Source organism: Ctenocephalides felis, unplaced genomic scaffold (assembly GCF_003426905.1).
Source record: "Ctenocephalides felis isolate EL2017-DRISC unplaced genomic scaffold, ASM342690v1 CF-g0.4_SCAFFOLD_03571, whole genome shotgun sequence".
Lineage (NCBI taxonomy): Eukaryota > Metazoa > Arthropoda > Insecta > Siphonaptera > Pulicidae > Ctenocephalides > Ctenocephalides felis.
This window is the reverse complement of record NW_020539725.1, coordinates 39,196,173-39,208,379: the sequence shown is the minus strand read 5'-3', so window position 1 is coordinate 39,208,379 and position 12,207 is coordinate 39,196,173. Positions and strand designations below refer to the sequence as shown.

Here is a 12,207-nt window from a genome sequence, read left to right as displayed (position 1 = left end):
GGTTATGGCTTAAGTAAGAAAAATTGTGTTCAATATGGAAATTTTCGAATTTCCTTGCTCCCAAGGGCTCAAATGGTTCCAGATTGATAAAAAACAATTCTCTGAAAGTTTTAGCTCTTAATATTGTCTTTTAGATAGAGCGCAATTCAATCAATGTTTTGTATGGAAATTTTGTAAGGCGTGGTCCCATTCAGTTCATATTGTTGTTGTTTGGCATAAGGAAAAGTACATGTTTGTTTGATTTTTTGTGCAATTTTGGCGTCAATGAATATAATAATTTTCTAAATTCTTTTATGGGTGAAGAATGAATGTGATCACCATGTAATATGTGAAATGCTATGTAGACGGTATATAATTCTGGTGATTAGATCGATGACAATATTTTTCGAGAGCAACGTCGAAGTGGACCTGAGGATGCTGAGATCTTTCCGTGTGCTGCGCCCCCTCAAATTAGTTTCCCGCATACCAAGTAAGATTGTGCGATCCTTATTAATAACATATACATTGTTCTCTGTAGTGGATTCTCCTAAACTATATTCATATGCTGAGGAATAGCTGACTTATTCAATTAGCGGAGACTTCGTAGTAGCTGTAAATTGTAGGACTTTCGTCAGCAGGAAGATGCTCCTTTTAGACTAACTTGATAATTATGAATCTCTTTAGTTGATATTAACTTAGGTAAATTGGCTGGCCCAACTGATAGTGAATATTGTACACTTGAAGATAAAGTTGAACATACATTTTAGCTTCATGTTCAATTTAGATATCTAGAATTATTTAACATAGTTTTCTAGTGGATAACATAATATTTTTATAGTATTTCTTATATAAACGTATGTTTTATAATGTAGAATAAAATATTATAAATTTAGGGGTCGATTCTGTCGTAAAATGGACCAATGTTATGGCAAGGCTATGTTACGTAGCGATTTGCATATAAAGTGGTACTGAAAACTGTCAAAATGCTATGTATTTGTTGTGCAGTTAGGTGTTTTACACATTAAATCTAAATTTACTCATTTGTTATTATGCCACATCACAAAGATGCTCTTATGATAAAATTATTTGTTTGACGTTTGTGCGTTTTCTAAGTTTGATTTTCTATCTAAAACAACTGACTGCACAGCAACCACATAGCATTTTGACAGTATTTAGTAGGATTTTGTATGAGATTTGAACATGGCATTACCATAATATTGGTCGAGTTTACGCCAGAATTGGCTCATTAGTGCCAATAATAATAATTTCTTCTAGATCAGCTCAATATTAATAATTTATTGCTGTAAATATTAGATGTAGTGTATTTATATATCATACATAATACAAACTCGCGCAACGACGATTTTAGTTATTAAATTTAACAAAAATATATCCGTGGTGAACCATTAATAATTCGTCTACCCTACCCATAAACATACAAATGTGTTTTTTTAATGTAAGTAATCAGTAATTTTTGATTGATTTCTTTACATAATTTTATTGTAAAAACAGTCCCTGGTGCTATTGTGCACAAAAGACATAGCAAATGCTTTCGTAGACTTCGCCACATCATGTAAAATCATGTCGGTCATTAATCGGATTCTACTGAATTATTAAATAATTTCAGTTTCATAATATTGTAGGTTAATAATAAATATGAGTATTGAATTAATTTGCACAGAATCTATATAAAATATTTTGTTCTTCACGTATATTTATCGCAAGTTTTGACTTATTTCAAATGCGTAAGAATGTATTGCATTCAATGCTTGCGAATATCTTATCTTTCTTGAAATATTCCAATGATTATTTCAAAAATTTTAAATTTCAGTGAGTATGATAGATGCTATAGATACTATTAAGAGTATACTTTCGCGCGCATTCAAAAATAGGTTCATGGTGTGAACCACAATTTTTATAATTGTTCTTTCTTTTATTTTTAAACTTTATTACTGTACTTTTAAAATTTCTGGTTTTGCATTTTATGTCCTGTGCCTTGGCTTTCAATTCACTCAATTCATCACCCCAATATATGTGAGCAACATCACAAAGATATTACATAATATACACATCAGATATAATTTACGATTTAGTATAAACATATTATATCTACTAATCTATTGACATCAAATTTTATTTGCAGATATATATTATTAGGTAAAAATTGTCCATAGAAATTTTAGTTTACATAAAAATAATACTATGTAGTGCTTTAGTTCATAGGATCATATTAACATATTATGTATTTATTCCCGAATATTTATTATAAATATAATGTAGTTGTATATGTAGAATAATTAGAAGTCGATATCGAGTAGTGGCCGTTTCTGTAGCGTAGACGCGCTTGTTTTTGACCCGCAGGTTCGTCACGCAGTTCGTGGACACTCACGAAAAAGTCGATCTGCGGACGTTGCGGGCCATCCGGGTGCTTCGGCCACTGAAACTCGTGTCCGGTATACCGAGTGAGTACAATTAGACAATTGAATAGTTTTTGTGTAATTGAAAATAACGTAAGTAAAAATTAATTATATTTTATTAGGAATATAATAAAATATTTCACGAATTCAGACAAAAAAGTTAATGAAGGTTTTTAAAGTATACGTTTAATATATTAATAACTTATGTGCATACCTTACGTGTATATTGTATCCTTTTGGCAATATTTCTCGCACAAGGCATATCGACCATATTTTTAATCCTCTTTGAGTATTTTAATACTATTAACTAGGAGTGATTTAAAACTTGATCGTATTTCAATTTTTGTGAAGCTGATGTATCTCACTTTTCTTAATATTCCTCTCAATATCTTATATTTTATCACGTTTTCAGTAAAAATTATTTTAAATCTTCTTACTTTATATTCTAATTTACCAAACTTGTGAAAAATAAAAGTAATTAAACTAATATTTTCTACAATAAATTCATTTGATTGATAATTAAAAATAACTAAACAAATGTTCAAATTATAAAATTTTTCTTTGGTATTAGATATGTAAATTTGTTTTCATATTTCTTATCAATTATTAAAAATAAAATAGTTACGTCTTAGAGCATCAAGTTCAATGACATAATATGTAGTTGGACTTGATGCTTTGAAAATATTAAAACCAAAAAAAAAGATTATGTTTTTGATTAGACATTATTTTAAAAAAATAACTGTATATTCTTCATAGATAATATCTATGCAGAATATACATATTTATATCTATATTTATATGCTTATATTTACTATTTTTATGTATAAATATATTTATTATTTTTATGTATATTTATATTTATTATTTTTATGTATATTTATATTAATTATTTATTTTTATATATATACATATATATATTTATATTTAATATTTTTATGTATACTTATATTTATATTTATATTTATATTTATATTTATATTTATATTTATATTTATATTCATTATTTTTATGTACATTTATGTTTATTATATATATATATATATATATATATATATATATATTTATATTTAATATTTTTTGTATACTTATATTTATATTTATATTTATAATTATTATTTTTATGTACATTTATGTTTTTTATTTTTATGTATATTTATATTTATTATTTTCATTTATATATAATATACAATTCTTTTTTTTAAATAACGTCTAATCAAAAATATGATCTTTTTTGTTTCTAATATTTTGTGCACACGTGTACTATTAAAATCACATTTGATTAATTACTGTTTCAATCGATCTTTTATACCGATTATTAAGAAATTATTTATGACTTAAATTTAGAGTTTTGAATATATAAGGTTTGTTTTGAGATATATAAACGTGGTTACAACTTTTTCTAATCTCGCGCCTTGAAAATATAATTTTAAAAGTAACAACTTATCTAAATATTTGCGACGCAAATGAATACTAGTCTGTTTCTACAGATTACTCAATTCATAACAAAATGAAAATATTGTACAAGTGTAACATTTTAGAGTTAATTTTTAAACGGTGATCAAAAAGCACCGAGAAAATTAGTACAGTCACAAATGTATTGGAGACTTTAAATTGGATCTCTTTATACTTTTGATTATTTATGTTTTAATAAAAATCTGTCTTATAATTAGAAGACATTCAGTAATCAATCTCAGACTTTACAAAGCTATAATTTACTACCCATTGGAAAATCACTCATTGGTTATTTCTAATTTATGAAAATGTGTACTAAGTTTGATGTAAATGGAACTAAACTGATATTTTATAATAGCATACAGTTTTTATACATAGCTAGAACAAAATCTGCCATCAAAGCTATAAATAGTGAATTTAAATAAAAATCTAGTTTTTATTTACTTGCTCTATCAAAAAATAGATACAGCCAATTTGTAATACACTGATGTCATTAAAAGTTTGGAGTATAATATTCATCTAACATTAGATAATACTACTTGTTTTAATTATAGATTAGAAATTTAGTTATAGAATTAGATAAATTAATGAATGAACTACTATATAGTGTAGTTAACATAGTAGACTTAATGTGATTCTCTTTATCTCACAAAAAGTTAGAATATCTTATTGATACCTATCTCCCAACATCTAGGTCTCCAGGTGGTGTTGAAGTCCATTATTAAGGCAATGGCCCCTCTGCTGCAGATCGGATTGCTTGTGTTATTCGCTATTGTTATTTTCGCCATTATCGGCCTTGAGTTTTACTCGGGCGCGTTGCACAAGAGCTGTTACAGCATATCCGATATCAGTAAGTCTTAAAATATATAAATAAATTATTAAATAATATATATATATATATATATATATATAATCTTATTATCCATTTTTGGGAGGGTAGATTTTGCAGGAAATCTGATAGGTTTACGAATTTGGTAACACATTATATGATGAGAGGCATAGAAAAGTGGTTTAATAATAAAAATTTATCAGATTTTAGTACAATGGACTGAGTCAAATTTAAAAAGTCCTTCGTAACAATTAGCTGGTAAATTTTACCTCCCATTGATCAAGCCAGGAAGTTTATGCAAAATGCTGTTAACACGTATTTTCGTATGAAATCCGCATTATAAGCAGTTTACTAAAATATCTTAGCCCATGGCAAAGCTTTCATTGCATCATTATTTTTAACCGAAGGAGAAGTTTGTTTTCATAAAAAAATCAGGTTAAAATAACTACCTAAGTTAAAATCAGGCTAATTTTAATGAGACCAAAATTGGAATAAGTATGTACTCGTATGTGTGAAATATTTTATATAGTTAAAGTCGTAATAAATATTACTATAAAAGAAATAATATCTATAAAAAGAATTTGCCATTCTTATACGATAACCCCTACATCATAAGTTTCTTTGTATACGTGTACTTGTATAGGCTTACATAGGCATAAACATTACATTCAATATTGTTATAACTTATAACTAACTATATGGCACGCTTTACTTCCATCACACCCTTTATACCTCAGACGCTTAATATTATTATCCTATACCTATAATTTTTCTTGAATGCTAACTTTTCCATCCCTACCGAGGATCAAATCAGGGCCTTTTGCTTGATAGTCAGCTAATTAAACCACTGGACCACCGTGGCGCTACGATCAGTCGTCTTTTTACGTGTATCGTCGCGTCTCCTTAATACTAGTTACCTAATTAAATAGTAAAGAAACCGCGTAATAAATAATATAATATGTTTTGTATAGTATCATATAGTTGGGGAACCAATAGAGTAATGATTTAGTTGTGTGGCTACCACAAGGAAGCCCCGGGTTCAATCCCCGGTATAGATAATAAATAAGTAGAGATAATAGTAGAGATATTATATATAATAATAGTAATAAAGATAACAGAATATAGGGCGTAATGTAAAAATATGTAATATAAATAGTAGAATGTAAGGTTTATCATGAGTAAAAAAATATTTATAGGGTGTACATTATATAGTTAAATAGAAAGTTTATAAGCAAATAATAATAATAAAGTGATACTATATTTATAAGTATCTATAGATATTTATAGGAATTGATGCTATACGTATCTTACGGTATGATAGGTGGTAATAGTTAGGTTTAAGTTATTATTAATTAGCAAACTGAATCCAAGAAAGATCACCAAAGGAACCTATATGTTATCGTGATAATAATCTATTCCCTTTTTTAGCTAAAATAATAAAGGACGGCGAAACGGAAACTCCGTGCCATCCTGAGAACGACGACAGACTGAGGCCGTCCGGAGCGCACGCCTGCCAGAACGATTCCACGTGCATAGAGCAATGGACGGGGCCAAATTTCGGGATCACGTCTTTCGATAACATCGGTTTCGCCATGCTGACGGTCTTCCAATGCATCACCATGGAGGGCTGGACGAACATACTGTACTGGGTAAGTTTATTATACATTGAGAGTTATTGTTTTTAAATGTATGTACAATATGAAAAGTCAAAATTCAGCGAAAAAAATCACTGGCGATAGATGCGGTAAATTTTGTTTTGTTATGTTTATTTAGAGTAGAGTAGAGTAGAGTTTTCAAGTGCACACGACTTTAATATGACGAATTTGGAATACTCATTAAGACTTATTTGAATGATTTAACCCTTTCGACTCGGATGCCGCCGCTTCGGCGGCATAGTCATTTTACCGTTGCGCTCGGATGCCGCCGCTCCGGCGGCATGATATGTTTTACCGTTAAGCTCGGATGCCGCCGCTCCGGCGGCAAATCGTGTCGGCGACGACTCGTCGCAAACTAAACTTACATTCAATTTTTTTTTATTTTTTAAAAATTAATTTACTATTACATTCATTTATTGATTGATTTATTAATTTTATAAATAAATATATAACAAAATTAATTTATTAGCTCATGATCCCCATAATTCTAATAAAGATCTGTTAAGAAATGATTTTTTAAACAATATAGCATGGTTTTGAGTGCATTTTTTTTTAATTTTCAAAATTTTCTATTTTATTATCATAATAACTATATTTAAAAGCAATATAACCATTTTTGAAAAAATCCGATACAAACAAAAATTCCGAGTTGAGAGATAAGTATATCACTATAATATTCCGAGCGCAGTGTACCGACTGGCAGTCCGACTCCCGAGTCGAAAGTGTTAATCTTCAAATTTTCTAGATTAAGGGGCCAATTTTGCGGCAAAAAAGACCAATGTTGAAGCAAGGCTTTGTTATGTAGCCGATTAAACACAAAATCGAATGCAACTTCATTCATATATTATTATGCCACATTGCAATGATGCAGTTACGATAACATTGTTTTTGGTCATTTGTGCGTTTTCCAGGTTCGGTTTTCTATTAAAAATGCCTGACTGCACAGCAACTATATGGCTATTGACAGTATTTTGTACCATTTTGCATTAAATGCGCTACGTAACATAGCTTGCCATAACATTGGTCTATTTTACAGCAAAATCGGCCTACAAGTAATCATTTTTTAAATGTATACCTCTAATTTCCCACATCCAACTGTTGATGAGTAAAAGTTGAAATGTTAAAAATCGTTTACAACCATAATATACAACCATTTTTTAGCAGATATTTCAGACTCAGACATTTTGCATACTTAGTTTGGTTTTGGTTACTCTATAATGTCAGTACGAAGTTCAATTAAAGAACTTTGTCAAGCATTTTAAGAAAAAACATCTTATAATAGAGATATTTTTTTTGGAAAAAACTTACGAAATGCAAAGATATTGAATTTGCTCCATTCAGATGCATCAGGTGCATCATAAAACTCAAATAGCATTACTTCAAGAACAAGAATGTAATTTTTAAAATATAACCAAACACAAAGATTTTTTATGAAGAAGATATAGTTTTGAAAATTCACAACAAAAGCAACAATGTATTATATAACATTTTCTAAATTAAAGTAATGAATTAAGATTTTTTTTAATTCAGTTTTTTTTTTTAATTTTTAATATTTTAATAAATGTTGTTTAAAATTATTTTATAGATATCATATCTGATTCTTGACAAATTATTTAAATCATTTTCCTTTTTCTAGACGAACGATGCCTTAGGTAGTAATGCGAATTGGCTATACTTCGTACCGCTCATCGTACTGGGATCATTTTTTATGCTCAATCTAGTTCTCGGTGTGTTGAGCGGGTAAGTACATATTTTTAATTTTAAAATAGTTTAAGAAAACATAATAAATTATAGATTTATCAATATCTTAATTGTGAGAAATATATTAATATTTCAAAATAAATTTTTATCAGTTATTTCTAAACCTTGCAATAAGGACTTCTTGGAGTATAAATTTAGACCAATAATATTATACTACAAATATCTAGTTATTTGTCTTACACTTTTTTCAATGACATTTTGTAGTGAATTTGCAAAAGAAAGAGAAAAAGTAGAGAACCGACAAGAATTTTTAAAATTACGAAGGCAACAGCAATTAGAACGAGAACTCAACGGCTACGTGGAGTGGATATGCAAAGCGGGTGAGTGATTTTTACTAGTGTTTTCAAGAGCTATCAGCATAAATAAACCATGTTTTTATTATATGAAGAATTGAATTTGTAGTATTTGTTATTGAAGCACTGCTCTGATTAATAAATTTATTTCATGTCATGATTTTAGCCACAGAACCGTATTCTGCAATCGATATCTAAGACATTCTGTTAAAATTATTGGGCAGAAGGAAAACAGAAAATTGCGTCGAACACCTAGTTTTCGATTTTAGTTCCAATATTTGAAGCAATTCTTAGTCTCTCTTAGATCTCTTATGTCCAGTATTGATACCGGATTTAATCCCAAAGTTCATCATAATCCTTTCAAAGAAACATGTAACATAATTGTTTAAAGTTACAATACCAATTTTTTTTAATCACAAACTTTTTGAATGAACACTTGATACAAGTTCACTACTGTTTTACTCTAGTCTCTATTATTATACTATTCTACTTTTAAACAATTCATTTCATGGATTATAACTAATAAATAAGATCATGTTCAAATTTGAAGTTATTGTCAAAATATTATTAATTTTCAGAGGAAGTAATATTAGCTGAAGAACGTACTACATCAGAAGAAAAAATACACATAATGGAATGTAAGTTTTATTTTTGAGATCTTTTTTAATTATTTAGTTCTAAAGTTTACTGATATAAAATAGTTTATATAAAAATATCAATTTAATAATATATTTGGGTCATTCTTGACCACAGATTTTTTTTTATAGATATACATAAAATCATTTGACACGTATTTTAGGATTTTTCCGGCAAAAATTTTTTCGTTGATATTTACGATTGAAATATTGCTGATTTCTCAAATTTTATGAACTACCACTAAAATATATTCTGTCTATTAATGATTTTTTTTATAAATTCAGCTCGAAGAAGAACTGCAGCCAAAAGAAAAAAAAAGAAAAACTAGGGAAAAGTAAAAGCACAGACACTGAAGAAGAAGAACCTGAAGATGAAAGCGCTGAAGGTGATGACGGTAAGAACGATTGACATTTTATTGTAACTATTTTCTTTTTTTTCTTCTTAAAATAAATATATGCAAGGAATAGCTTTAAAGGAGTTACATTAATTACTATTGCTAAACTTTTGTCAAAGTTTTACATAATCTCTTATTTGAATTAATAGTACTTCAGATAGATATATCTAGTAAAATAATTTGCTCATTCACAATCACTCGTAATATATTTTGAATGTTTGGTATGCATACGTACATTCTTCAAAATAACTTTTTCTGTGGAAAATTACATGTTGATTTGGTCTTAAGCTTTTTGATAACAAGTGTGATGATAATATTTCAAAGTCATTGATGCTTCTAACTTCAATTTCATCCAAAATATACAAGGCTTATCATCAGCGAACCACACATTTGAGAAAAAAATATCTTTTTTTTATTTTGCTTGAAAACATCTACTTAATTGAAAATTATATTATAGTATAGTTATATTTATGTAACTCCTTGTGATATTTTTATAATCTATAGATTTAGTATGATTTTCTCGACTTAAATTCTTTACATTTTATATATTCTGAGGGAGCATGGAGTAAATTTAGTGATTACATTAAATTTTCTCTTAAAATATATGAGATATGCAAATAAAATTTTATATAAAAATATAATGCAAATGCATATGCTCTTATCTTAATTTTAAATTACAACTTTATCTTTCTGCATTCAGAATAGTAACTATAGGTATATTTTCTAACTATTTCACAAAAATTAATTAATCATCTCAATCAATAGATTTTTTTCTACTACTTTTTAAAAACTTTTGAAAATTCATATTATCTGTCGAATCAGGAAATAAAAAACTGATAAAAAATGTTAATTATGATTTTATGAAACATGTTTTATAAAATTTGTTTGAAATACTTTCATGATTCAACAGATAGAATTTTTTTGTCAATGTATGTTTTTTTGGCTCATTCTAATTTTCAATCATGATGTTTATGTCAATCACCAGTGCACAATTTTTGAATGTGAAAAATGAATGTTTCTTTCAGCACCGACGAAAAAGCTGAAAGGTACGCTGCGCAGATTATACCAAGTGGTATAGAATGAAATCATGACCATTCTAAATAACTGTAATATAAAAACCATCACTAAATATCTAACTATATAATCGTATTGAGAACATATTATTTGGATTTGTTTAGTTAACTACGGTTGCTTTTGAGGGAAAGAATTTTTGAGTCTGGTCAAAATTGGCTGCAAATATTTGTAAAATGTACTAAACTATTTCAGTATTTTTTGTTTTACTATTTTCATAAAGCAATCTTGCTAACCGGTTCATGCATTATTGCAATTACTTTAAATTTAATTTAATTAAATTTAATTTAAATTTAAATTAAATTAAATTTAAATTTAAATTGAAATTAAATTTAAATGAAATTTATTTTAATTATTTTCTCAATGGCAATCGTAGTTTTTCATAGCATCTGTAGGTGGCTGCCAGAACACCCGCGTGTAAATTACTGCTAATGTTACTGTTTATCAGTATTATTGTTTTTTTGGTTGCTTAGGACTATTTCAACTAAAAGTTGAAACATTAAAACTTTGTGCAAAATTTAATAACGTTCGGAAAGATTCTGACAAATATATACCGAATCCTAAAACGTACGTTTTGTTATTTGATAAAAAACACTACCGCAGAATTAAAGGCTGTGTCGAATTTGATTGAGTATGCAAAATTATTATTGAAGATGAGCAGTATAAGCTTAGAAGCTGATAATGAAAGTTCAAAGAAATTATTATATCCCACCTTTTTCTATGGATGTAAAACCTTATTGCTGCAGTAAATCAGTAACTTTATTCTTGCTACTAACAATTTTTTGCGAGGTGCTAAGATTAAAAAAATATATATAATATACAGATTTGAAACCAACCTAAATATCTTACCTAAATCATCAAAATTCAAATGGACAAGAAAACTTTATCTATACGAAACACTATTAACCAAGACCCAATGTTCTTCTTTCTTTTCACGTAAAATAGTCTTTACGTGAAAATAATATAAACTAAAACATCGGAGGATATTCCAATTGGTCGTTTTCTAACATGATCATACTAAATGATATAATATCTACTTTTTATACTTTTTCACATATATTGCCTACTATAACTTCACTATGATTTTACAGTAATCTCAAATACTATTACCTATATTGCATATTTATTTTAATATATTAGTAATAATTATCGTTTTAAACATTTTTCAATTATGTTACAAATATAGTTTATTATAGATTTTATAGAAAATATTTAATAATTTGAATTTTTATCCATGTACATTAATTAGTTGTAGTAATTTTTTTATAGTATTACGTAATACAGCTTACTAAATTGAACGTCATTACTTTTGGGGTATTGGTATTTTTAAATAGATTTCCCATTTATAGTGTAATGCTAAAAAGCAAATAATTCTAGAAATTTTAATAAATATAGATAGAATCACGTAAGAAAATATCGCTTCATTTTGTGACTTGACTGTGAATTAAATTTGAGTGCCTAGTATCGAATATTAATGAATCATATTAAAATAGTATTGTGTATTGTTAGGGCTAGAATGTTTTCACATATAATTTTTTTTCTATCTTTATATTAAATTTGAAAGTATAAATTAATTTTCAATATAAACACTTTTTAATATAAATATTTTATTATTTTGTTCAATGAAATGACATTCTAGCTCCTAAAATATCTATTAGAGAGAATGTTACTATAGCGATTACGAGTGCATCACCTAGGTTAATCTAATTTAGGTTTAGGA

The 12,207-nt window shown here is 27.5% G+C and overlaps 1 protein-coding gene across 1 annotated transcript in view; it reads left to right on the top strand.

Annotated features, from left to right (window-relative positions):
- LOC113386902 (voltage-dependent calcium channel type A subunit alpha-1) overlaps window positions 1–12,207 on the top strand; it is a 155,835-nt gene that overhangs the window by 102,610 nt on the left and 41,018 nt on the right. The window contains 8 exon segments of the mRNA XM_026624658.1: window positions 2,341–2,441; window positions 4,543–4,698; window positions 6,106–6,326; window positions 7,969–8,072; window positions 8,298–8,413; window positions 8,965–9,024; window positions 9,307–9,345; window positions 9,348–9,407. Of these exon segments, the coding sequence (XP_026480443.1) occupies window positions 2,341–2,441; window positions 4,543–4,698; window positions 6,106–6,326; window positions 7,969–8,072; window positions 8,298–8,413; window positions 8,965–9,024; window positions 9,307–9,345; window positions 9,348–9,407 (857 nt within the window).